Source organism: Cutaneotrichosporon oleaginosum (assembly GCF_008065305.1).
Source record: "Cutaneotrichosporon oleaginosum strain ATCC 20508 chromosome Unknown ATCC20508_contig01, whole genome shotgun sequence".
NCBI classification, from domain to species: domain Eukaryota; kingdom Fungi; phylum Basidiomycota; class Tremellomycetes; order Trichosporonales; family Trichosporonaceae; genus Cutaneotrichosporon; species Cutaneotrichosporon oleaginosum.
The window spans coordinates 3,453,270-3,478,061 of NW_027072170.1; the positions used below are offsets into that span (position 1 = coordinate 3,453,270).

The following is a 24,792-nucleotide window of genomic DNA, read 5'->3' on the forward strand; positions in this document are numbered from 1 at the left end:
TCATGGACCGAGGTCCAGGCCACCTGACACGCTCTTCTGGAGTGGCTGATCGATGGCAAAGCGTTGCCACAGTCGAGGAGCGAGACGAAGACACGGGGTACTGACATGGGCTGTCGCGACACAAGCACACAACTGCATCATCATCCAGCGGCTCTGGCCTTCCGCCCGGATCTAACCACACAAAGCAGCGAGCCATGCAAGCCATGCAAGCTAGCAGGCACTTCCGGCAACAGCCCGGCAACAGAGCAACTCGCACGATCACATACACACACGCGCACATACATTTCTGCTGTGCACCTCGCACTGCAAATAGCCTCCGCCGACGAGAGCGGGCAGTCGCTTCAAAACCTCAAACGCTTTGCCCACGAGCCCCTTCTCTCCTAAATCCTCAAGGTACTCCAGGTAGCATTCCGTTGATCCTTACGCCCAGTCCGCCAGCGCCTTCTCCCTTTGGCCATCGTGACAACAACAATCGCCAGGTCGACCAACATCCGCTCCATCTCCAATCGCCAACGTCTCAAAGGCCCAAGCGCGTATCCACGTCGCGACACTTGATCACTCTGATCACTCTGAGGTCACTTGGTCCGTCTTAACCCTTCGGCCTGCGACAAAGGGCCCCTCGATTCGCTAGAACCCTTGCCCTCCATCCTTGCACCCTCCCTGCGGCCTGCATCTCTCCTCAGCATCAAATGTCAATGTCACGGTCGAACGCCTGGTCTTGGGCTCGCAGACCCACCTCCAGCACTGCTCAAGACCTCCCTCCTTCCAACACCACCTCCTCCATCTCTCACACCTCACAGTCGTCCTCCTCCCACCATCCCTCCCTCCAGATGTCCTCAATCTCCGCCTCTCAAAAGCCACGCAGGCCCTCTATCACTGCTCTCTTTGCCAACTCGTTCTCGCTGGCCTCGTCGGCTTCGCCATCAAACACCCCCGCGGCCTCGCCACCCTGTGACCCAATTTACTCCGCTGTCCACCCCCTGAACCCCGCCTCTCCCCCGTCGCGCAAGATGCAGCGCTCCTACTCGCAGTCTCACGCCCGCGCCGGCTCTTACATGAATAGCAGCCACGCCGCGCCTCCCACGCTCGGCCAGGGCGCAACCGTGGTCCGCACCCCCTCGGACGCGACCATGTTCATGGCTCAGCCTGGGGCGCAGGGCCCGTGGCCCACCCGCCAGAGCAGCCTCCGTACGCCGCCCCGCCGTCCCTCGGACGGTGGCCAGCTTCCTGAGGCCCTCGCACCACGGATCAATGGAGACCCCGCCCCCTTCCTCCCCCCCGTTCACGTCACGTCTCTGAGTAGCGACCTCCGGGATACCTTTGCTACTGCAGAGCAGAACCATAGCAAGGGCCGCCTGCCCAACCGCACGTTGACTCGTTCTCCATCGGCGCCACACCAGTCGCGGGTTGCCGTGGACACGTCTGCTGGCTACACCCCTGGTCGCAGAGCCACCGGTCGGCCCTCGAACCACACGCTGCACGGGTCGACATCGCTCTCCCGGATTGCAGGTCGTGGTCCGAGCCCCAACCTCACCATCACGCCCTCCTCGGCCACCCTCGAGCGCTCCAACTCGACCACTTCTACCACAGCCACGGTGCAGTGTGCTTCTCAGGCTCAAGCCGGTGCCTCTTCCGCGGAAACCCGTCGTGCTCCCACGCTCTGCCGGGAGCCGTCCTGCACCCGTCTCAACACATCGACTCACATCCACCCACGGCCTTCCAACGCCTCCGAGGACACGCTCACTACGCCCCGTGCGCGCACCACCACTCCTCCTTCCACCCCGCCCGTGACGCCGCCCTGCGAGTCGCCACCACCCGTCCTTGTTTCCCACTCGGTTCGCCAGGCCAGCGAAGCGGGCTCAGTTGTGCTGGTCACACTGCGCTTCGGCTTCAGCCTCGATGCGGAGCCCAACACCCACGCGGTGACGGTTACTCTTGACACGCTGCGCCCAGCGGGCGGCCGCCTCGTCGAGTTCCTTGACAAGGTCCTCCATCCTACCTCTACTCCTCCCCTGTCCGTTCCGCAGAGCGGGCGTGACAGTGGAATTGATGCGAGCAGGATTGGGACCCCGCTCTCCAACGGGAGCTCGCACGAGCTGAGCCTCGAGATGACGGACGGAAGCAGCGCCGAGGACAGTGACTTTGAGTTTGACAATGCTCGTCTTCACCCGAATCTCATGTGAGTTGACCGCGGCGGCGCCTGCAAGCACCCTCTGACGGGCAGGGACGAATATGTCGTTGCTCAGACCCTCGCTGCTGCGCCCAAGACTCCGACCGACGCTCCCCCTCGCCCAGCGAGACGGCAGTACCCGCCCACGGCATACCCGTTCCCGGTGCTCCCCCCGCTAGCCGACCTCCCCGCCGCGCTCGCGCAAGCCAAGGCGGCGGCCGAGGCCAAAGCGCAAGCCGCGGAGAAGCAGCGCGTGGGCCGCCGCCGCGCGTCCACGTGCCCCGGCACGACGCTGGGTGTCGTGCAAGAGATCACGCTGCTGCTGCAGCGCGAGGCGGGCGCATGGCACGCGATTGCCAGCCGCCTGTGCTCGGGCTCGTGGCCGTGCCTCGACGGCCGCCGCCGCCGCGTCGAAGACGAGTGCAAGTGGGCGGGGATGGACGGCCTCGTGGCCGAGCTCCGCGCGCCGATCGGCGTGCTCCGCCCCGCGTCGTCAGGCCGCACCTACATATAGGTTGTAGATCTAAAACACAGATTACTGTGACTTTGTAGCTAGTTGTGATGCACATGTTCACGACAGGGGTGCACTGCATACTGTGGTCTGCGTACGGCGATCCGACCGACGGAGGTCTGGTTAAGAGGGAGGAATGGACGCTCGGCGCGCTCTTGTCATGTTGTGGCCCAACCCACGACGTCACGACACCGTGACGACGCGCATCAGTCTCATCCGTCCGTCTCTGCTAAACTACAGCCGGTGTCTGATCGCCAGGCCCATTCTCGCGGGCCCGAGCCCTACAGTCGCGGCCCGACCAGACCCCGGGCCCCCGATCCGGCCCCCGCCCCAACTCGGCGACCCCGCCGAGCCCTTCGCACTGACACGACGGGATGGTGCCGTGACGCGTCAATATGGCAGTTTGGCGTCTTGTGTGAGGCGCACGTCACGCGAAGTCAGAAAGGAGATTGGGGGGGCGCCACGATCCGGAGTCTGGGCCTTGACGTTGAACGGAGGGTTCGTGAGTCACCCGATCTGGTGAGCGAGGGAAGAGTGACGGAGGGGACGGGGGCGAGGGTGATATCCGGAGAATGTGGTGGTGGCGGAGGAGGGGATGAGGGAGGTGAGGTGGGCGCGAACATTGGGTGAGCTACTGCCTTGTATTTGCAAGGTGTTGGCCTGATTTGGAGAGCTGATTGTTGAGTGTGGGACGAGGGGTGTGGCTCTGGAGGGGTGTGGCGCCGGACAGTGACGGGGTGGTGGCGGGAGGCGACTGGCAGACGAGGGTGTTGTCCCTCAATGCTGTCTTGTTCTGACCCAGCCATGGAGACGATAGCCACCTCAACCTCCTTCCCGGTATTGTATTTGGGGCAATGAGCTGACATATGACGTTGGCCGCATTGCATCAGCTCGTGGCTGTGACGCTGAACATCAAAATCACTGACAGTGCCACATTCCGCTTCGTAAGAAACCGGCAGGATATGCATGCATTTTGTTCCTGCCGGACTCTGCAAAAGCACCATTTTACCACCTCGCAAGGAAGCTGCCACATAGAGCACGGAGCACATGCAGACGCGCAGGTGCCAGGAGTAACGCAAAAAGCAAGTCTATCGCGAGGAGGTCTCGATCCTCCGACCTCGAGGTGTCACCGAACTGGTCGTATGAGCCTCGCGCTCTTCCACTAAGCTATCGCGATTTCATTTGCTGATGGGGGACCGGCCAATGTGTTTATTAGCCGGAAACGCGGAACGTGGAGGACACGTGGACGCTTCTTGCATCTCTCCACGCTTTGTTCCGGAAGTCACGACGACATCTCGAGCGGTCTGTTCAGATGCGGGCAGAGTGAAGAAAGGGACAGGAGGAAGGAGGAAACCAGAACGGTGGCGGTGCAACCAGAACGGTGGCGGTGCAACCAGAACGGTGGCGGTGCAACCTGTCAGGCGTGAATAGAACACGGCGCCGAGGAGGCGCTGGGCCGAAGCGGGAGCGTCGCGTGCGTCGCTAGCACACGCGCAGCTGTCGTCGCATCCGCGCAACTGGGCGCGAGGTGGGAGCATGCCCCCCAACCTTCCCTCCCCTCTGTCCCGCCTACACATGCACCCGCACAATGCAATGACAACTTGAGTCGACACAACGAGCCTCACCCACGCCCACACCCACGCCGCCCGTCGTCATCCACAATCTCCGATATTGTAGCGGAATGTCTATCAGCCCATCTAATCTGGCCCCCGCGATAGGCTGATAAGCGTTCGCACGCGTGAAACAGACGAGGACCCCGGTACCTGCGCCGCGTTCAGTTTCTCACGCCCGCATGCACGCCGAATTGGCGAGAATGTCCTGACACCACGCGACTGGTTTACCCAGCCCCGAGGCCGGACGAGTGCCCGCCGTGCGCGCCCGTCCGACTCGGTGACTACCGACGGTCGTGGTGCGCTGGCTGTGAGCCAGAGCTGTGAGCCAGAGCTGTGAGCCAGAGCTGTGAGCCAGAGCTGTGAGCCAGAGCTGTGAGCCAGAGCTGTGAGCCAGAGCTGTGAGCCAGAGCTGTGAGCCAGAGCTGTGTGAAGGCTCAAGTTGGAAGGCTGGCGGCCTGGCTGTGGCGGAGAATGGCGGGGATTGTGTGGGAATAAAGGTGCCTGGTAGATCTTTGGGGAGATGAGTGGCGATTATGGCGAGATCATTGGAGCATGGTGTGCGCTAAAGCTAATAGAATAGGACCGCAGCGATCAGCAGTACCTCTTTGCGCTAGTGCTGGTGCACTGTGCTAGCCGAGAATAGCGGATGGGAAACTTGGAGCTTGGCCAGTTGTGGCCACTGGGGCGCTTCTCGGATCTCGGAGTATCACGCCAGGCAGGGCGCGTGGAATGCGCGTCGCGCCACCTCGGACGTATTCGATCCAGCCTCCGTCTCGATCGACAGACATTCAGCAAGACAATTGTAGACAACAACAATGGCCTGACTACAACGCGCTCCTCGATCCGTAACGCTGAGGCCTGCCATTCCTCCCAAATACCTCAGATGGCTTCTTAGATGGCTGCTTGCATTATCACTTGTAGTCTACAAAGGTACAATTTCTACGCATTACAAAAAAAGGGGGAGCGGCTCGTCGCCCGTGTACTTTAGGTCCAGCGGCAGCGGTTGATGCCGGATGCCGGGGATGCTCTATGCTCGTGTCATGATGATGGTGGTGGTGGTGGTGGTCGTGGTCGTGGTGGTGGTGACGCGGATCGACAAAGGGAGGCGAGGCGATCCGTGCGTATGGATGGGTTGTGATGGGGGGCGCGCGCAGGGGAATGCGGCGGGGTGTGGTGTGGTGGGGGGGGGGGGGGGAGAAACGAGGACTGAAGGAGCATGTCGGGTTACCAGCTTGCCAAAGTCGCGTCTCTGTCAAGTCTCGAATCGGCAATCGTTGATCGGGGGTGACCCCGTGGTAACGCGTCGCGAGTCCATCCATCCAACCATCTAGATCTTGCGAGCGAGCTCGTCGGCGCTGAGGGAGAGCTCAAAGGTTGTCCGCATGGGCTTGGTAGCCACGAGGAGCTTTGTCGTCTTCTTCGGCCGCTGAGGGGCCGAGGCAGAGGTGACGGCGCGGTTGAGGAGCGAACGCGCAAGAGGCTGGCCCTTGGGGAGGTTGAGCTGAGGGCGGGGCGATGACGGCGATGGTGCGGCACCAGAGCCCATGGGTGCGAGGGGGGAAAGACGGACGCGGGGCTGTTGGCGGGGCACGCCCCCTGCGAGGGGAGACAGGGGCGAGGAGCGAGGCGGCGAGGGCTGGCGGAAGGCGCGAAGGGGGGAGGCCGCCGACAATGATGAGGGGCGGGTAGCGGCAGCAGCAGCAGCCGGTGCAGGTGCTGGGGCGGAGGGAGGAGCGTTGTTAAGCTCGTCGGCGTCGTCCTGAGCTTCGGTGGACTCGTCGTCACCGCTGTCGCTGGAGGAAGGGGACCAGCGCTCGCGGGCCGAGGGCGACATGCGCTGGTCGTACTGCGAGTTTGAGGCGAACTGGTGAAGTGCGGCTGGGCGAAGGAGGGCGTCTGTTGGCATTGTGATGAGTGGAAGAGTGGTGGGTAGTTGGTAGTGGGTAGTGGGTGAGAGTGAGGGTGGCGCTGAGAGCGTGGAGATCAAGTGGAGATGAGGAGAAGAGGTACAGTAGATATAAGAGAATGATGGATGATGAGTGGATGCCAGAAAGAGGTTGGAGAGGATGGAGGTGGCGGAGCAAGCAAGGAATAATGTCGTGGGGGGGGAGCAAGGTGGAGGTGACAGGCCGAGGAGGGCAGAGGAGGGCGGAGGAGGGCGGAGGAGGGCGGAGGGGGGCAATTAAGGAAAGAAGGGGGCGCGGGGAGAAAGGCACGGTGTGCGTGGGCCTAGTAAAAAGAAAGCTCGTATTATCTTTTGGGGAGTAAGGGATGGCGCAAAGTGGCCCGGCAAAAGGGAACCACAAGGTGGAGGCCCCAGATGCTAGCAATTCGAGAACGAGTAGCCGGCGCGGGAATTGAGTGTGCGTGGGTGTGAATGTGTGTGAGTGTGTGTGTGGGAATGGAGTCGTCGGAGGGAGAGAGGGGATTATAGCTCGTCGACGGGCGCGACGGGGGAGTTGACGACGACGACGACGACGACCACGATGGGTGGCGCGGAGATACATCACCGCGAGAGAGATGGAGCAGGAGCAGGAGCAGGTGACTCGCTCCCTACTGGCAGGCTCACCACCCAGTCAAGAGAGGCAGTCCAAATCCTTGGGGAGTGCGGGGGGTGTGGGGTAGCTCCCTCGACCCTGGCCAATCAATCCCAACCTCCACCGACGCGGCGACGTCGCCCGCTTATTACAGCCCAGCCCATACGCCCAGTCCAGTCCGTGCACAACTCAACTCATATCGCCATGATGCAGTCTCTAATAAAATGACGCGCGCCACTGTTGGCACTGAGCAGCTGAGCAGCAGCCAGCAGTGCTGCAGCACTGCAGCACGCGCAGCACTCAGCCCAAGCTGCAATTTAATGCAACCGAGCGAACAGCATCTGCGCAGGCATCACGATCGGGTGCGCTTGAATCGCTACTGACCTCCCCATGCTCCCCACGACCCACACCTTGATCCCCACAAGTCAGTGCTGTGCTTCCATTATCGACATTGCGAAATGAGCTATACCCGGCTGCACCTTGCCGTGTCGGTGACGACACACCCGGTCCTGCGCATGCTTCTTGTGCTCATGCTCAAGCTCATGCTCGCGCCCATCTTCTTGCGATCTTGCGCCATCGTGCGCCCAGCCCGAGACCCGAGCCACGAGCCCAGAGCCCAGAGCCTCGAGCCCGAGCCACGAGCCACGAAGCGAGCTGATCACTCTACGCCCCGCTCGACTCGTCGACACTCCTATGCCACCCGACTGATAGATAGTGCCCGGTCACCATCCAGCCGGCCGCCAATTCCACAGACATGTCGGCATGTCAAGAGTCTCGAGCACCCATGGTGCTCCACATGCTCCACAGTCGGTCACCATAGCGCCCTGCCACTGCCACTGCCACTGCCGCTGCCCCTGCCACCTTAGAGCACGCGTCACCCAGAAGCGATCCCCCACGATCCCCACCAGATCCAGGACGCAGGACGCGTGTACGCGTCGCTTCCTGTATCCCATCCCTGCCTTGCGATGGCCAGATATGCCCACCGCCCAACCCCACATCCTCCCCACTCGGCTGTCAGTTAGTCGCCGACGTGTCTCGCCGTTCTGCCGCCTATGTCAGCTACTCCTACGCGCAAATCGGCGCGATCGAGCAGTCGTCTACGAGGGTCACGCTGCCCGTTCAGTCGCCAGGTTAGTGGCGCCCGACACGTAACCGGCCGCGCAGCAGACGTCAGTCGAATCTCGCCCCTTTGAAACGAACCTAGCTCAATCCAACTCAAATCCTCCTCGACGGATGTACCAGCTCGTGGGGCGGAGTTGGCGTGCCCACCACTGCTGGGGTCGATGCCATGAGTATGCCGCACATGACCGCTTGCCGTGCTCCAGATGCCGGAGAGGCAGAAGCGCCACCATGCAAGTGTTTTGTCGAGCTGCATTCATGAAGCTGCCAAAGAGGCGTGCACGTGACCACACCCCACCGCGAATCGCGTATGTGGCATGTGGCAGATGCCGAACTGCGACTTCCCCACACTCGCATCGGCCGCCGGTACGCTAAAGGCATACAGCGGCGCCTGCCTGGCTATGGGATGTGGGGACCGCGGCTTGGATGCTTCATGGGGCACCGCGGTGGGACTCACCGCCGGGCACATGATAGCTTCCTTCCGAGTCAATTGCCATGAAGCGTCAGTGGTAGACCGAGGTGTGCGCAGAGACCTGGCGAATTGGCGGAGTGCTTGTTGGACGGCCCAGTGCTACTATAGGTAAGAGAGATGGCGAAACTCCGACGGCCGAGGTCGTCTAGAGGTGAGCAGGAGCAAGAGAATGGGAGGAACGGACGGAGTGGGCAAGTGTGAGTGATGTGATTGTTAAGAGGAGGAGGGAGGAAGGTCGTGAGCTCGTGGTCCAGTCAACCATCGTCACTCCGCAAACACTGTTTGAAACCTCCCCAGCTCGTCCACAGCCACGAGCACTCATGCAATGTTCGCATTGAGATCAATGAAAGCAACAACGAGTCCCTCAGCCTCGCGAGAGTTGCCGACGCGGCTCGTCGCTTCATGCTGGAGGTGCCACTCACCGGGACCAGGCCCCCTCAGTTTATTGTTATCATCCATTCTCCATATCTCCATTCCAGTTCAGTCCTCAAACGAGGAAGATGGCGTTAACGTTGACTCAACGCTACTCAACTCTGCCCTGCCCCGCTTGCTCAGACTTACTCTACACCCACTACGAAATGTTTTGTTGCAGCTTATTCGATGGCAATGGTCGCTGCCCAGCCCAGCCATCAGTACTGGGACTCAATACGCATGTCAGTCCCTCCACTATACCTCCCCCTCTCCCCTCCCAGAACACCCGTTACAGAGATGAGTATGCAATCAATCGTACAACACTAGCTGCGGCTCTGCATCCACTCGTGCGCCGCCATCTTGATGCGCTCGCTCGCGTCCGCGAACGAGTCGAGCGCGGGCCGCACCTCGAGCGAGAACACCGCCTCGCCCCCATCGCTCGGCACCGAGTAATAGTCGATAACGTAGCGCGTCGACGTCTCCTCCTTGGTCTTGTTGCCCTGCTCGTCGAGAACGGGCCGCGTCACGATCCAGTCGTGCCGGTCAAACGGCGGCTCGGACGAGTAGTCATTCGGGAACAGCTTGGCCATGAACAGCTGCCAGCGCGCGCGCGGCGACAGGTCGTGCGGCCGTCCCTGGAACTTGGCGAGCTGCGCGTGCTCGCCCCTGCCGTCAGCTCGCACCACCGTCGGCACTCACCCCGGCCGCCGCCGCTCCCACTTCATGATCTCGTCCCATGCGCCCTCGTTGATAAAGTTGTGGATGTCGACAATCATGTCGATCGAGTCTTCTGGCGTCTCCCATCCCTTGCGGACGAGCGCGTTCTGGCGTGAGCTCTGCTGTTGCGCTCTCCCGTCGCGCTCTCCCGTTCTCGACCTCTCCGGGATCTCGGACCCGACTCACGTAGAACTGCTGCGGGCTCGGGTACGCCCACACCTTGTCCTCGCCGCCGCCGTACGCGTCCTCCTTCGTCTGCGGCCGCGGGATCGAGCTCATCGTCCGCTCAGTCGACAGGTCGACGGTCTGGCCTGGCGCGCGCTCGGTGGCCGACAAGCCCTGCGGGATGTGGTTGACGGGGTTGAGGGCGTTCGGTGCGCCGACAGCGGCGCCGAGCGCGCCCATCATGCCCCCGTGGTCGATGGGGCACTCGGCCTTCTTTTCCGCGCGCGCCTTGTGCGCCGCAATCGCCTCTGGGGGCAGCGACGCGTGGTCGATGGGGCACTGCGCCGCCTTCTTCTCCGTGCGCGCCTTGTGCGCTGCGATGGCTTCGGGCGAGAGCGAGGCATGGTCGATCGGGCACTGCGCAGCGCCAGTCGGCACAGGAGGGTGGTCGGCGGGCAGGGATGGCGCCGAGGCCGCGGCCGACGACGACGTGGAGCCAATGTTCCACTTCATGCTTGCTTGTGTCGTGAGATGCGAGGATGCAAGTTGTCAACAGACCAACAGGAGACGCCCGAAATCAAAAACTCATACCCGTGCCGATGACGGAATCCACCGGACAAGGGCGGGGTCAGTGCGGATAATACCACGTGGCGAGATCATCCCTCCATCTCTGATCTCTGTCAACAATCAGTTCTATTGCACTCATCATTCCACCTTTCCGCCCAACATCATGTCCACATCGACGACCAAGGCGCGCCACTATGCTGCGCTCGGCGGGCGTATTCGCGCCCTGAATTCTACCATTGTTGAAACGGACGCGCTGATGGGCGAGCTGAGCGACCATTTGCTGCACATGCAGCAGTTTGCCGCGTGCCACGCTGCCCAGTGAGTCGGCGTGGTTATAGCACCAGAGCACGGCTGACACCAGATTCATGTCCACATCGGCACTCCTCGACGTCGAGATCAATGCAACCAACGCGGCGGCCGAAGTGGGAGAGGGAGACCGCTCGACGGACACGGCGCGCGGATAGTTTCGCCCGAGGAGGGGAACATGCTCGGCCCTGGTGCATCGACGCGCCGGCGCCCGTAGTCTGTACCAACCTGCGCTCCAATAGATGCTAGACGTTGTATAAAGATGTACTTTTGCGCAAACGGCAAGCGACGAGCCGCGCTGGATGAGCGTTTCTACATTTCCATTACGGTTCAGTGCAGACCATCGCAGACAATAACCTTCCTCACCCACCCAACCTGTTTCACCCACCCTTACTGCAAGCAATTCTGTATCCTCTACATGACCCTCAAATCCTACACTACTGGTGCTAACAATACTGTCGCCATCTACGCATGCGCAATCTCCGCGATCAGGTCGCCCTGTCCGAGCGAGTCGTTGGCCTCGACCACGACACGCTTGACCACACCCGCCACTGGCGTGGAGATAACCGACTCCATCTTCATGGCCGAGATGACGGCGATCGGGTCGCCGCTCTGCACCTTCTGGCCCTCCTTGACGCGGACCTCAAGGATGACACCCGACATCTGGGCGCCGATAGATCCGGGCTCAGACGGGATCGACTTCTCGCGGGTGACAACCTCGATAGCAGCGTTGTTGTCGGTGACAACCACGGCACGGGTCTCGCCGTTGAGCTCGAAGAAGACCTCGCGAGTGCCCTTGGACGCGTCCAGCGGGCCGACGGCAAGAAGCTTGATCGTGAGGACCTTGCCCTTCTCGATCTCGACGGACATCTCGTCGTTGATCTGGGGCTTGCCAATGAAGTGACGGGTCGGGAGCACGGAGAGGTCGCCGTACTTCTCAACGAAGGCCTGGTACTCCTCAAACACCTTGGGGTACATGACGTGCGACATGACGTCAAAGTCGGTGATGCCGTTGCCGTACTTCTCGCGGAGCTCGGCCTTGATCTTCTTGAAGCTCAATGGCTTCATAGAGAGACCAGGACGAGAGTCGATGCGAGGCTTGTCGCGGATGATGTCCGAACGCAGGGGCTCGGGGAATCCGCCAGTCGGCTGGCCGAGGTAGCCCTGGAAGAACTCGACAACCGACGAGGGGAAGTCGAGAGTCTTGGCGCGCTCCTTGACGTCCTCGGCCGAGAGGCTGTTCGAAACCATGAACTGTGCAAAGTCACCGACGACCTTGGACGAGGGAGTGACCTTGATGATGTCACCGCAGAGCTTGTTAGCCTCAATGTACTTCTTCTTGATCTCGATCCACTGGGTGCCGAGGCCGAGCTGCGAGGCCTGGAACTGGAGGTTGGTGTACTGGCCACCGGGCATCTCGTGGTCGAAGACACCCGAGTCCGAGGCACGGACGTTGGCCTCGAAGGGTGCGTAGAGCTGACGGATCTGGCTCCAGTAGGTGTTGAGGGCCATGATGTTCTCGTGCGAGATACCGGGGCCAAGGCCAGACTGCTCGAGGGCAGCAACAACGGCACCCATGGCGGGCTGCGAGGTGAGGCCGGAAAGGTCGTCAATGGCCACATCAACGACATCGGCACCGGCCTTGGCGGCGGCAAGCATCGACGCGACGGCAATACCGGCCGTGTCGTGCGAGTGGACGTGGATCGGAAGGTCAGGGTGGGCCTTGCGGATAGCGCCAACGAGCATGGTAGCGGCCTCGGGCTTGAGGAGACCAGCCATGTCCTTGATACCGAGGACGTGGATGCCCTCGCCGACGAGCTTGTCGGTGAGGTCGAGGTAGTACTGGAGGGTGTACTTGGTCTTCTTGGGGTTGGCAACGTCACCCGAGTAGCAGATGGTGCCCTCGACGACACCACCAGCCTTCTTGGCGGCGTCGATACCGAGCTTCAGGTTGTCAAAGTAGTTGAGCGAGTCAAAGACACGGAAGATGTCGAGACCAGCCTCAACGGCCTTCTTCGAGAACTCGTAGATGGCGTTGTCAGGGTACGAGGTGTAACCAACGGCGTTGGCGCCACGAACGAGGGCCTGGAGGGGGATGTTGGGCACGAGGCGACGGAGGGTACGGAGACGCTCCCAAGGGTCCTCGTAGAGGAAACGCATGGCAACGTCGAAGGTGGCACCACCCCAGCACTCAAGCGAGTAGGCGTTCGAGAGAGCGTGCGAGGTCTCCTTGGCAATGTTGGCCATGTCGACCGTACGCATACGAGTCGCGAGGAGCGACTGGTGGGCGTCACGCCAAGTGGTGTCCATAATGAGAGTACCGGGGTAAGCGCGAATAGCCTTGGCAAAGGCCTCGGGGCCCTCGTTGACGATGATGTTGCGCCAGCCCTTCTGCTGCGAAACCGAGGTGTCGACAACCTTGCCGTCCTTGTCGGTGATGGTGGGGATGAGGGCCTCGGTCTTGAGGCCAGGCTCACCGCTCTGGCCCTTGATGGACGAGCCGTTGACGGCAAGATCACCGAGGTAGGCAAGGAGCTTCTGGGCACGGTTCTGCGACTGGACGAGCTTGAAGAGCTCCGGGGTGTCGTCGATGAAGGTGGTCCAGGTGCGGCCCGACTCGAACACGGGGTGGGTGAGAAGGCGGATGAGGAAGGGAATGTTGGTCTTCACACCACGGATGCGGAACTCGATCAGAGCACGCAGCATTTTGCGGCGGGCAACCTCGTAGGTCGCACCAGAGACCGAGCACTTGACGAGAAGCGAGTCGTAGTGCGGGGTGATCTGCGCACCGGCGTAGCCGGAAGCAGCGTCGAGACGGACACCGTTGCCACCAGCCGAACGGTACACCTCAATCTTACCAGTGTCAGGCTGGAAGTTCTGAGCGGGGTCCTCGGTGGTGATACGCGACTGGATGGCAAAACCGCGGCGGTGGATGTGGTCCTGGGTGAGACCAAGCTGCTCGAGGGTGACACCCGCGGCGATCTGGATCTGCGCAGCGACAATGTCAATGCCGGTGATCTCCTCGGTGATGGTGTGCTCGACCTGAATACGAGGGTTGATCTCGATAAAGTAATGGCGGTTCTGCTGGTCGACCAAGAACTCGGCGGTACCGGCGTTGCGGTAGTTGACGGCGGCGGCAAGCTTGAGGGCGTCGTTGAGAATGGCCTGGCGGACAGGCTCGTCGAGGTGGGGCGCAGGGGCAACCTCGACGACCTTCTGGTGGCGACGCTGTACCGAGCAGTCACGCTCGAAGAGGTGAACACAGTTGCCCTGGGCGTCGGCAAGAAGCTGGACCTCAATGTGGCGAGGCTTGTCGAGGAAACGCTCGATGAAGACGGTGCCGTCGCCAAAGGCCGACTTGGCCTCGGAAACAGCACGCTCAAAGCTCTCCTTGAAGCTCTCCTGGTCGCGAACAACACGCATGCCACGGCCACCACCGCCCATAGCTGCCTTGATGATGACGGGGAAGCCGTACTGCTTGATGAAGCCCTCGGCAAGCTCGTACGACTCGACTGGGCCCGGGGTACCGGGAACGACTGGGACCTTGGTCTTGATGGCGACGTCACGGGCCTTGGTCTTGTCACCAAGAGCGTCAATGGTCTCGGGGCGAGGGCCGATGAAGGCAATGCCGGCGTCCTCGACCTTGCGGGCGAATTCGGCGTTCTCGGAGAGGAAGCCGTAACTGATCGAGTCAGCCAAATTCACTGATAACGCCCTGATAACGCTTTAGATCACACTTACCCAGGGTGGATCATGTCAACGCCGTGCTCGAGAGCGATGCGGATAATGTCGTCCTGGTCGAGGTAGGCGGCCACTGGAGCCTTGCCCTTGCCGACAAGGTAAGACTCGTCCGACTTGTAGCGATGGGCGTTCATGCGGTCCTCGAACGAGTAGATGGCCACTGTCGACATGGCGAGCTCGTGGGCTGTGCGGAACACACGAATCGCGATCTCACCACGGTTGGCAACGAGGACCTTCTTGAGAGGGCCGCTGTGGCCAGCCTGCTGCTTGCGGAGACGGTCAACACTGTGGGCGAGGTCAGTGCGAGTTCAAACGTGGAGGCAGGTTCAGTTTCCGAGGACTCACGTCTGGATCGGGGTACCGGGGACGGTGTTGGGCTCCGAGCCCGAGTCCAGGTGGAGGTGCTGAGCCCATGACTCGAGCTGTCGTGTCGAGTCGGAGCGAGAATCGTGGGAGACATTGTCGAAATCCGTTGTCATAGTGTGGTGCGTAGCGGGGGAGCAAATGTCGAGGAGAAAAAGAGAGGAAGCGTCAGCTCACATCTTAAGGCAAAATGTATCGGATAGCGGGTAACAAGGCAGCAAGAAGGACAGAGAGGGGCGTCGGACAGCTGACGGGCGCGTCCTTGGCACCGTAAGATAGCTGGACAAGATCCGGTTGCAAGCCAACCAGCGCGTCGTGGCAGCTTTAATGCTCGCACGCTCATTCTCCTGAGCGCCGCACCTAGCGCTATGGCCGGGGGCCGCTTCGGCGGTCCCAGCAGCGGGGACGTGAGAAAGCCACTCTGGGCTGATCTGTTGCGGTGTGGCGATCAGAGTGCTAGAGCTGTGTAGCTTACGCTAGCCCCAGATCGTCTCATCAACGCCCCTCGCACCGGCGAGCTCGCTGCCGGGATCTCCGAGAGCCACACTACAGACGAGAATTCGAGACTCACCGGCTGAGGAGACTCTGCCATTGCGATTGAGGGGAATGGGAGTGGGGTTTAGGGAGGAGAAGAGGAGGAGGGGGGGGGGGGGAGAGTTGCGTGGATGATTGAGGCTCAAGGAATCCGAGGAGAGATTGAGGGTGGCAGATACCGGGGTGACGTTGTGAGATGTGGAGGAGAGGTGGGCGATGTTGAGAGGAGATTGGGAGACGCCTTTTTGTGTTGCAAGGTTGCAAGACAGCCAAGAGGGTGGGGGTCTTGTGTAGACAAGGAGACGCTCAACGAGACGAAGAGGAGAAGAAGAGAAGAGAGAAGAGGATGAGAGGGGACGAGGTATAAGAAAGATTGGTTGGGGGGAGGGGAGGGGAGGGGGTGGGAGGCGAGGTGGGGTGGCTGATGGCTGATGGGCATGATTGGGATGATGTGCTTGCGAGGGGGGCCGGGGGAAGGGGAGGGACCGGTCCGCTCTGTGCAGCGCAGTCGCGTCTTTGCGGCATGAGCGGCTATGGCATCCAGGGTAATCTCTAATGACTGTCCAATTACATTACTCCCCTTGCGATATGGACCAAGAGATATCTCTCTATAGCTCCCCCCACAATTCCGTCATTTCTCCATTCTCTCGAGCATCCCCCCTCCAGCTCACCGCCCAATGCACCAATGCATCCTTGCGTCTCCGAGTCAGCACAGCACTCGTATACTCGTATCTCGTCGCATCCTTTGTCAAGTTACTGTACATCTCTCCCGAGCGGCTCACCGATCGTACAGCCAGCAGCCAGCAGTCAGCAGCCAGCAGACAGCCAGCCTCAGTCAGGCCCCGAAGACAAAAGCAGCAGCGCGCGTCAACAAACTGATTCCGCTCGACCAACCTTGGCAAACCTCCCAACTTCCGGAGACGCCGAGACCCGAGACCACCGAGTCGGCCCTCTAAGGCCTCCAACGCCCTCTGACCTCACGCCCGACGCCTCCTCACGTCAACAAGCCTCACGCGCTCCGCATCCGCATCCGCATTCGCATCCGCACTCGCACTCGCACTCGCACTCTCCGACACCGCACTCTCCGGCATCCCGGTAACTCGTCGGAATTCCACAATCCCTCGCTCAGCGATCAGCTCTTTCCTCGCCACGCCTCTAGACTCTAGCGATCCTTGCACACTCCCCCCCCCCCTGCTCCTCTATGGCTATGCATGCTTGGTCCTTGTTCTCAGCCCACCCGACATTTTCCGACATGGCTTCAGCGATCACCGCCGGTAACTTGGTGTCATAGCAAGCGCGCCATCCCGTGCCAACGAGGCCCGGGTATCTGGCCCGGGACTACAGTACACTGCAGCCGACTTGCTTCCTGCCTCCTGCCCTCCTCGGGGCTCGAGCTTGAAACCCTTCCGATCGCTTGGTGGCCGCACTCGAAGATGTCACAATCGACGATCGCACATCCGCACTCCAACACTGGTGGCTCGGGGCAGCCTGCCCGTCCACACGTAGCACATTTTGGCGTTCGGCACGCGGAGCGGGGCGCCGTGGTGACTACCCGCTCCCTCACACTCCTACTGGCTGGTTCCGTGGCACGGACGGGCAAGCTCCGCCGTGAATATGCTTCCGGCCTAAACATTAGGAGAGCAAGTAGCCGTAGTCGATATGCTCGCCATCGCCACTCCGCCTACGGCTAAGCACAAAGCACCGTGCCCGTAATCAGCTCGCATCACTTTCAAAGCATGAGCCCACTCCCAAATTCTCCATTATATTCCCTGGCTAACTGGACCCCGGCGCTCCTCGCGCTGTAGCCGTCAGTACACTCGCGCCGAGCACCGCTTAGTTTAATAACGCGTGAGCTGAACCGCGTCTCGATATCCTCTCCAAAATCCCAAGCTCAAGGCCTTCAAACCGATTTCCGGTTGACGTTATCCAGACCCGCTCGCGTGGCACGCAAATACCGTTAAATTATGGATGTCGCGCGGACCTCTATTGGAAAATCCCATTAGGGGCGCGGATTCAGCGGCAACGCTTTTGTCCGCCAGGCGCGTCGTCTCCGGTCCGGGACATGCGCGCCGCACCGGGCCTCATCGGCGGCAAGTATCTGAGCTACGGACAGCGTCACTCTCGCCGCGCTAATCACCGGTGACCCCCGGAACAGGGCGGCAGCGACGCACGCTACGCTCAAGACAGACATGGAGGGCGGCGACGAGCTCGGCCTTTCTCGTCACCTCCTTTGCGCCGGCGGCAGTGGAAATGGCAGAGGAAACGGCAGTGGAAATGTATGTGATGAGGTGTCACATTTATGCAACACGTCCTCATGACGAACGCCCCGAAGGATGCCGGAGAGGTTGTGCAAAGCCGATGACAGTGACGACCAGTGGAGCAAGTGGGGCAGGATCACAATTCATCGGAGATCGCTAATGTCCGTGCTATTGAATCAGCATCCGCTCGCTATGACGTAAAAGGGTCCTTAAACCACGTGGAATGACACTTAGCCAACGCAGGCACGATCGCTGGTTCCCGGCTCTCATCGCCCGCCGCAGCTACAGTACAGCTCCCGCAGCGTCAGTGTTCGATCCTCGGCAAGGTCGGTACGATGCCAGTGCAATCGCTGACACCAGAACAAGCTGGCCGTGCACAGCCTCTCCCAAATGAGATTTAGGCATCATTCAAGTTGCCACCCAGTATACATTCGTGGCCTATTTCATTCCTTCCCACATCCCCTCATTCATCCATCTCTCCATCTCCCATCACTACATCCTTTCAATCGTTCACCACCACCCCCGCCTTACAAACAACATGGCCTCCCCGAACATGTACCAGGCCTCGGACGGCAAGTGGTACCCCGTCGAGCACATGCCGCAGGGCTACGGCGGCGGACAGCAGGGCTACGGCGGCTACGGCCAGCAGCCCCAAATGCAGTACGGCGGCCAGCAGCCCATCTACGTCCAGCAACAGGGGCGTCCCGGCGGCGCCGGTGCCGCTGCGGGCACGGGTGCCGCAGCAGGTCTCGGATGCTGTGGTACGTCGACTCCCACCCCCTCGTGATCGCGCTAACATCAGCCGCACTTTGTGGTATGCTGCTCTGTTTCGACCTCGGCGCATGTCTCTTCTAAGACACGAACAAGAACATCACCGCGCCTCTGGACTAGCATAGCCTCGTAAACGATAATGCCCGGCCCACGATCGATCTGGCCCCTAGCTTGAGCCCGAACCTTCGTCCGCTATAGATTGGGTTGTACTTTGAGATATCTTTGATGCCATAGATTGTTGCTATCGGTACTGCTGATGATGTGGTCTGCGCTGATTATATCGCGCTGGCTGACGTAGTTGACTGCGGAGTCGCGCGGAGGATCCGTGGCGATCACCTCAAGTGACACCCGTAGTTCAAGTGATGCGACGCTGGTGATATTGAGCGGCACTGAAAACAGTCAAGTGCGTTGTGCATTTGCAGGCACTTGAAATCGTCTCATCGCTGGACGTAAATCGTTGGAACCATCAACTTCGGGTCGCTGGAGTCATGGATGAAACTGCAAGGAATACTCTTCCATCATATCATCGTTGGCTGACTCCAATATTTCCTGCGCGGAACCGCCTACCGGCTGCCTTAAATCCCCCAACTAGCCGTATTGGGACGAAACAGTCCCGCTCTAAGAGGAGTGGGGCAGTACTGATTCACGAGAGCTGACGTATTCGATCACGTGGCTATCCGTCATCTCGCCTGTGGCCACCCTCGCACCAACAATCCGCTGGCTGACAACTCTCGCTCCTCCAACTCTTGTGCAACTACACACTCGTCACCCGCTCGACATGGTAAGCCATCGCTGGGACCGGCACAGACACTCATTCCAGGCGACCAACTTCCTCGCAGTGCCGAGCAAGCAGGCGCTCCCGCTGCCCGACTTCCCCAAGCACCTGCTGCAGTACATATCCGGCCACTTCCGCGATGCGCACCCAGACGCCTTCCGCCGCGACGTCGACTCCCTAGTCGGCATGCGCAAGGAGTGGGTCGAGCCCAAGGCTGAAGCACATCCCGAAATCGCCAAAGGTCTTATGAAGTATCACGCGCAGCTTGCATTCGTCGCCACCAAATTCCCCTCTGATGTAACCTCGTCGCCGGGAGAGAGCTGACGCAGATCGGCGTGGCGTTCGCGTATCACCTCCCGTTCCCCCCGCCGTACAGCATCACCCCGGACGCACCAATCAGCCTCAACTCGTTCACTTACGAGCGCGCGAGCGTGCTCTACAACACGGCGGCGATCTATGCCTCTCTTGCTGCTGCAGAGCGTCGCGCTGAGGCTGAGGGCATTAAGCGTGCACTCAACTATCTCTCTGTGAGCTACGCTTAGTGGCGCAGCTGACACCAGTCCTCCGCGGGCATCTTCAACTACCTCATCACCAATGTGCTGCCCACCCTCAAGGGCGAAATGACATCCGCTCAGGCCGCAGGGTACGACATGAGCGAGTCGTTCCTCACGAGCATGCGAGAGTTCGTGCTCGCGCAAGCGCAAGAGTGCTTCTGGCAGCAGGCTGTCCTACGTGAGTCGTCTCCACCGCGTCCTCAGCTGACACACAGAGGGCAAATACAAGAACGCGCTCATCGCCAAGCTGTCGATGAAGGTCTCCGAGTACTACCGGTCGTCGCTCAAGGCTGCCAACGGCATGGACTTTCCCTCCGCGTCCTTTTTCCCACCAGTAGGCTACCTTGTAGACGCCCTAGCTGATATCAGAATTGGACCAACCATGTCCTTGTCAAAGCCAACCACTTCGAAGCTGCCGCACATTACCGACTCAGCCAGGACGACCACGAGAAGGGCAAGTACGGCGAGGAGATTGCGCGTCTGCGAGTCGCCGAGGGGTTGGCGAAGAAGGGACTGGAAGCAGGCCGCAAGGGTGTCAACGAAGCTGTCGTGGGCGACCTCCGCAGCCTCTCCGGCGCCGTCAAGTCGACGCTGGACCGGGCCGTGCGCGACAACGACCTCGTGTATGTCGATCCTGTACCGGCTGCTTCGCAGCTTGCGCCCATCGCCGGCGTTGGTATGGTCAAGCTGCAGACGCCTACGGAGATTTCCGAGCCCATTGCGTGGCTCATGAACGGCGGTAGTGGACAGCCACCACTCTTCAGCCAGCTCGTCCCGTACGGAGTGCACTTGGCGCTGAGCATCTACGACGACCGGAAGGACACGCTGTTGCGCGAAATGGACGGCAGGCGCGAGGAGTTGGACGGTGTGGCTGCGAGCACACTGCAGTCCCTCAACTTGCCTGGATCGCTGCAGGCTTTAGAGCGCCCAGTCGGTCTGCCGCCTAGCTTGATAAAAAAGGCCGAGGAGGTCGACGCGGCGGGTGGCGCGGACAAGATTCGCTCGCTTCTGATGGACGTCAACCGCCTGTCGAAGAGCAACGCCAAGGTGCTCGAGGATGCAATGGACATTTTGGATCAGGAAGCGACGGAGAACGAGCAGTTGCTCGAGCGACAGCCCCACCTCGCAGAATCGCGGCTTCCGTCACATGTTGCCAACTCCAATCTGATCGCCATGGCAGGGCAGTACGACGCGACGCTTAAGCAGGCCGCCGCGAGTGACGCGACAGTGCGCGCTAAATGGGAGGAGTGGCGGCAGTTGATCGAGATCCTCAGCGCCGGCGAGGACATCATCAACGACCACGTCCCTTCCACGACGGGGTCTTACGCCGCGCTACCGTCCAGTGTGCGCCCGCTGCGCGCGTCCCTTGAGGAGCTGGACGACCGGATCGCGCACCGCGCCGCCTTGGTCACCGAAGCGCGCGCGATCGCTGCACACGATGACGTGCGCCCCGAGGTGCTGCAGGAGGCTTCGCGCCTCGCGCACGGCGGCAGTGGCGACGTCAAGCCCGAGTGGTTCGAGCCGCTCTTCGACAAAGCGGCGGCGAAGTACGACCGCCTGCGCGACGAGATGGACGCCGAGGCGGGCGGGCAGGACGGGCTGCTCGAGCAGATCCGCAAGCAGAACGAGGTGTTCCTCGCCGAGCGCAAGGAGGATCCGCGCGTCAAGGAGCGCGAACGCAGACTGCAGGACATGGATATGGCGTACTGGAAGTGGCGTGAGATTGTCGACAACGCCGACGAGGGCATCAAGTTCTACAACCAGCTCGCTAATCACTTGCAGCAGTTCAAGAATGCGTGCTCCCAGTTCCTCGACGCGCGCCGCGTCGACGTGGGGCAGGTGACGAATCAGCTCGCGCACGTCAGCTTTGCCGACCAGCCGCAGACGCAGCAGCCTCAGCACCAGCAGCTCCAACATCAGCCCCAACACCAACACCAGCACCAGCCCTCGCCGCCGCCACCACACGGCTTCGGGGCACCCGGGACACCGGGGACGCCGCCCGCTGCGCCACCGCACGCATCGTACGGCTCGCTCCCACCACGCACGTCATCCGCCACCTCGCCGCCCCTCACGTCGCCTCCACAGACGTTCTCCCCGCCCGCGATGCGGTCACCCCCACCGCCTACCGCCGCGCCATTCCTCGCCCATCCCTCCTCGTCGCAGTGGCAGAGCGGCGCTGACTTCCTTCCCCCGCCCCCGCCCCAGCCCGTCATCCGCAGCGGCGGTGTGCCTTCACGCGCAGCGCCTGCACCCCCGGCGGTCGACTCGCCTCGGCGCGTCACCCGCAGCCAGGCGCGGCAGGGCCCGATCGGGGATCCAGACCACAACCCGTACAAGAAGGAGGGCAAGCGGCGAGGCGAGGGTGTCATCTAGTGTGCTGCAACCAGTCGCCCATCATCCGTAGAAAGGTCATAGACTGTGATACATTATTAGCACCTATTAAGTGTCCTCGTGGCGGCTTATGCCGCCAGTCTTCTAAATTCTCGCCAGTACGCAGCATGCTCGGCGTCGCTCGCGCCCTTGGCCGCAGTCCAGCGGTCCGAGAGCGCGCGGCTGATCTGCCCAAATGTTGCTCCCGGCATGGCCGCCTGCGCCGTCTTCATGTACGCCTTGACGTAAAGCTGGTACGGGCTGAGCTCTTTCGTCGCGAACAGCGGTGCGAGTCTGGCGCGGCACGCGCCGCACACCTGCTTCGCCGGGTCGATGCTCTTGCTGTGCCGCCGATACACCTTGCGGCACGCGACGTCCGTGCACTGCCACTCGTACTTGTAGTGGATAGTGTAGTCGTGCTTGGTGGTCACGCTGATGTCGGGGCGCGCGCGCATAACCTTGCGCCCCCACGCCTTGAACACGCGCCCGTGCGGATTCCGGAACTCGGCATCGACGACCCACGCCGCGACATGGCACATCTCGTGCGCGAGCGTGTCCCGCACCTGCCGTTCTTCCGAGAGCACCTTGGACGCGAGCGCGATCCACACCTCGTGCGTGCGCGAGCCGTCCTTGTGCCGCGTCGCGCGCCGGTGCGCCATCCCCGCGCTCTTGTTGATCCGCGCGTCCCACTTGATCGTGCAGCTTGCGCCGGCGCGGCCGAGGCGCGCGCCGAAGACGCTCGCGTCCAGCTCGTCGAAGAGCGACTGTGCGTACTTCTCCCGGTGCGCCTCCCATTCGCGCGTGCTCATCTGCTTGCGCGGCTTGGACCGGGGCGCGAGCGCCGGGGCTGGCTCGGAGAGGGAGAGGGATCCGATGTCCGGTACCGTGATGGGCGGCGGCGCGGGCTCAAATGTCAACACGGCCGGAGAGACAGGCGGGGGCCCGTCCTCCTCGCTGTCGCTAACGAGGTTGATGACGGGTATCGGTAGTGTCTCGCCCACTATGAGCTCGTCCGAGTCCAAGCCCGCGTCCGAGTCCGAGCCGTCGCTCTCACTCAAGCTGGCCTGTTCTTCGTCATCTTCTCCGCCGTCCGCCACGTCCTCCTCGACTTCAGAGTCGGACAAGACAAACTCGCGCAGGCTGCCTGCGCTGTCCATGCTCGAGTCCATGAGAAACTCCGGGCTTTCGTCTTCATCCTCCTGGTCGCTGTTCATCGAGTTCAGCCGCGCAATGGCAGCAGGAATCCGCCCACGCAGCCCGCGGGGGCGGGGCGGCGCGTCCTCGTCGTCGCTGACGATGATGCGCCTCGCCACCAGACGGCGATGGGGGACGATCACGTCGCTCTCGTCGCTCGCGTATCCCGTAGCTTCGTGCTGCGGCGTCGCCGGCACACTTGGTGCGCGCATCGGCGGGGGCGAGCTGGGCGAGAGGTTGTCAAAGGTCCCGTTCGGCGAACCGGGCGGGAGAATGTCGAAGCCCTCGGTCGCCGAGCATAGGCTGTCTGTCGTACCGCTCTTGCTCAATGTCGACGTGGAGATCGCAGAGAGGGCGGGCGAGAGCGCCCCCATGGGTACGCTTGGCGCAGCAAGATCACGACCGCCACCAGGTGTCGTGGGCGCAGATCCCCCCTCGGATGAGGATGTGTTCGCAGGAGAGGTAGAAGTGAGCGAGAGGTGACGGCTGTAGTCAGTACACCACCGGCGGGGCTCCTCAACAACAGCCCACATGTCTAATTCCAAGTCGACCTCGTCAAGGTCAAGAGCATAGTCCAATGTCGCCTCCTCGTCCGCTTCCCCTTGGTCCCCAGCATGTCCCTCAGGTTCAGGCTCAGGCTCAACCTGCGGCCGTGGAGTGGCCTTCAACTCAACCGGTGGGCCGAGCTTCGCAAAACCTGGAAAGCTGCTTGACGACGCGAGGCCAGGGTAGCTGTCCGTCGAGGCAAACGTCGAGTCGCCTTGGGAATCATCCAGCTCCTCCACTGCCTCGTCCACTTCAAGATGTAGTGTCTCGGCCTCGACGGCGGCATACGCCGGGCCGAGATTGTTCAGGCTGATCTTGCGTCCCAGACGGCTGGGCGAGGCCGGTGAAGCCTCGCGCACGCGCGTGGGACGTGGCGTGAAGGCTGTCCCGCCGCGAGCGACGACGGGCGCAGGCGTCTTGCGAAAGTCGGCGCGGGGCACTGCTGTCGTGTCAGTGAAAGGCAAGCAGGAGGGACGGGGGATGGCTCCAGGGGTAGTGGTAAAGGAGGTTGCGCACAAGACGCGCAGGGAATGCGACATTGCGTGCTGTCATCACTCTCCTGGTCAATGTGGACGAATCTGTCTTGCGCTACAGAGCTTAGCGTGCGGTGACTGTACTTACATCGTGGACTGGGCAGTGGGCTGGGGAACTTGAGGCTGGGGTAGTCGGGCTCGACGTCGCTTGGCGGGGGACGGGGCACGTCCCAGTCGAACCGGGGTGACGTGAGCATCTCTCCCCGTGCGCAGGCTCGGGTCGGGGTGCTTGGCCCTACGGAGCAGGCACTGGCAGGCGCTGAGAGGTCGCCGGATGAGTTTGGGAGGATGGTGAGAGGGGTGGACAGGCGAGGGGGACGGGGAGGTGGAGAGGGCGGCGCGAAGGAGGGGAAGTGGAGCGGCGGCATGAGCGGCGGCGCGCGCTTGTTACGGCGCGGTGCCATTACGAGGAGCGTGGATGCGGTGAATGAGACCAGAAGTGGTGGGGAGAGTTGTGTTGATTGACCACGACCTAAGCCGATGCTGCTTTCGACGTGGCCTTGCCCTCAAGACGCGCTACGGCAATTGTAGACAACGGGGAAGAGGTGATTGAGAGGAAAGTAAG

General features: G+C 61.6%; 11 protein-coding genes across 11 annotated transcripts; 6 read left to right on the forward strand and 5 right to left on the reverse strand.

Moving 5' to 3' along the window:
• Window positions 1–830: 830 nt before the first annotated feature.
• Window positions 831–2,684, forward strand: COLE_01387 (uncharacterized protein; the record flags this gene model as incomplete). The annotated part of the gene is made up of 2 exons (XM_018424722.1): window positions 831–2,179; window positions 2,225–2,684. 2 exons carry the CDS (start codon window positions 831–833, stop codon window positions 2,682–2,684), a joined length of 1,809 nt encoding a protein of 602 aa, XP_018282927.1.
• Window positions 2,685–3,118: 434 nt separating this feature from the next.
• On the reverse strand, window positions 3,119–3,487 carry COLE_01388 (uncharacterized protein; the record flags this gene model as incomplete). Its single annotated transcript, XM_018421654.2, has 1 exon — window positions 3,119–3,487. The coding sequence occupies one exon, from the start codon at window positions 3,485–3,487 to the stop codon at window positions 3,119–3,121; it is 369 nt and encodes a 122-aa protein (XP_018282926.1).
• Window positions 3,488–5,621: 2,134 nt separating this feature from the next.
• COLE_01389 (uncharacterized protein) lies at window positions 5,622–6,200 on the reverse strand (the record flags this gene model as incomplete). The annotated part of the gene is made up of 1 exon (XM_018425053.1): window positions 5,622–6,200. One exon carries the CDS (start codon window positions 6,198–6,200, stop codon window positions 5,622–5,624), a length of 579 nt encoding a protein of 192 aa, XP_018282925.1.
• Window positions 6,201–7,221: 1,021 nt separating this feature from the next.
• On the forward strand, window positions 7,222–7,983 carry COLE_01390 (uncharacterized protein; the record flags this gene model as incomplete). The annotated part of the gene is made up of 2 exons (XM_018419963.2): window positions 7,222–7,255; window positions 7,547–7,983. The coding sequence occupies 2 exons, from the start codon at window positions 7,222–7,224 to the stop codon at window positions 7,981–7,983; spliced, it is 471 nt and encodes a 156-aa protein (XP_018282924.1).
• A 1,173-nt stretch (window positions 7,984–9,156) lies between these two features.
• On the reverse strand, window positions 9,157–10,228 carry COLE_01391 (uncharacterized protein; the record flags this gene model as incomplete). Its single annotated transcript, XM_018420611.2, has 3 exons — window positions 9,157–9,499; window positions 9,533–9,657; window positions 9,737–10,228. 3 exons carry the CDS (start codon window positions 10,226–10,228, stop codon window positions 9,157–9,159), a joined length of 960 nt encoding a protein of 319 aa, XP_018282923.1.
• A 217-nt stretch (window positions 10,229–10,445) lies between these two features.
• On the forward strand, window positions 10,446–10,746 carry COLE_01392 (uncharacterized protein; the record flags this gene model as incomplete). The annotated part of the gene is made up of 2 exons (XM_018421653.2): window positions 10,446–10,600; window positions 10,644–10,746. 2 exons carry the CDS (start codon window positions 10,446–10,448, stop codon window positions 10,744–10,746), a joined length of 258 nt encoding a protein of 85 aa, XP_018282922.1.
• A 307-nt stretch (window positions 10,747–11,053) lies between these two features.
• On the reverse strand, window positions 11,054–14,808 carry COLE_01393 (uncharacterized protein; the record flags this gene model as incomplete). Its single annotated transcript, XM_018421652.2, has 3 exons — window positions 11,054–14,270; window positions 14,330–14,614; window positions 14,675–14,808. The coding sequence occupies 3 exons, from the start codon at window positions 14,806–14,808 to the stop codon at window positions 11,054–11,056; spliced, it is 3,636 nt and encodes a 1,211-aa protein (XP_018282921.2).
• A 1,095-nt stretch (window positions 14,809–15,903) lies between these two features.
• On the forward strand, window positions 15,904–16,182 carry COLE_01394 (uncharacterized protein; the record flags this gene model as incomplete). Its single annotated transcript, XM_018419913.2, has 1 exon — window positions 15,904–16,182. One exon carries the CDS (start codon window positions 15,904–15,906, stop codon window positions 16,180–16,182), a length of 279 nt encoding a protein of 92 aa, XP_018282920.1.
• A 1,855-nt stretch (window positions 16,183–18,037) lies between these two features.
• COLE_01395 (uncharacterized protein) lies at window positions 18,038–18,339 on the forward strand (the record flags this gene model as incomplete). Its single annotated transcript, XM_018426256.2, has 2 exons — window positions 18,038–18,245; window positions 18,287–18,339. The coding sequence occupies 2 exons, from the start codon at window positions 18,038–18,040 to the stop codon at window positions 18,337–18,339; spliced, it is 261 nt and encodes an 86-aa protein (XP_018282919.2).
• A 694-nt stretch (window positions 18,340–19,033) lies between these two features.
• Window positions 19,034–21,957, forward strand: COLE_01396 (uncharacterized protein; the record flags this gene model as incomplete). Its single annotated transcript, XM_065626144.1, has 5 exons — window positions 19,034–19,327; window positions 19,360–19,557; window positions 19,591–19,762; window positions 19,800–19,918; window positions 19,954–21,957. The coding sequence occupies 5 exons, from the start codon at window positions 19,034–19,036 to the stop codon at window positions 21,955–21,957; spliced, it is 2,787 nt and encodes a 928-aa protein (XP_065482638.1).
• An 86-nt stretch (window positions 21,958–22,043) lies between these two features.
• COLE_01397 (uncharacterized protein) lies at window positions 22,044–24,631 on the reverse strand (the record flags this gene model as incomplete). The annotated part of the gene is made up of 3 exons (XM_018421063.2): window positions 22,044–23,634; window positions 23,680–24,136; window positions 24,316–24,631. The coding sequence occupies 3 exons, from the start codon at window positions 24,629–24,631 to the stop codon at window positions 22,044–22,046; spliced, it is 2,364 nt and encodes a 787-aa protein (XP_018282917.1).
• Between the last annotated feature and the right edge of the window lie 161 nt (window positions 24,632–24,792).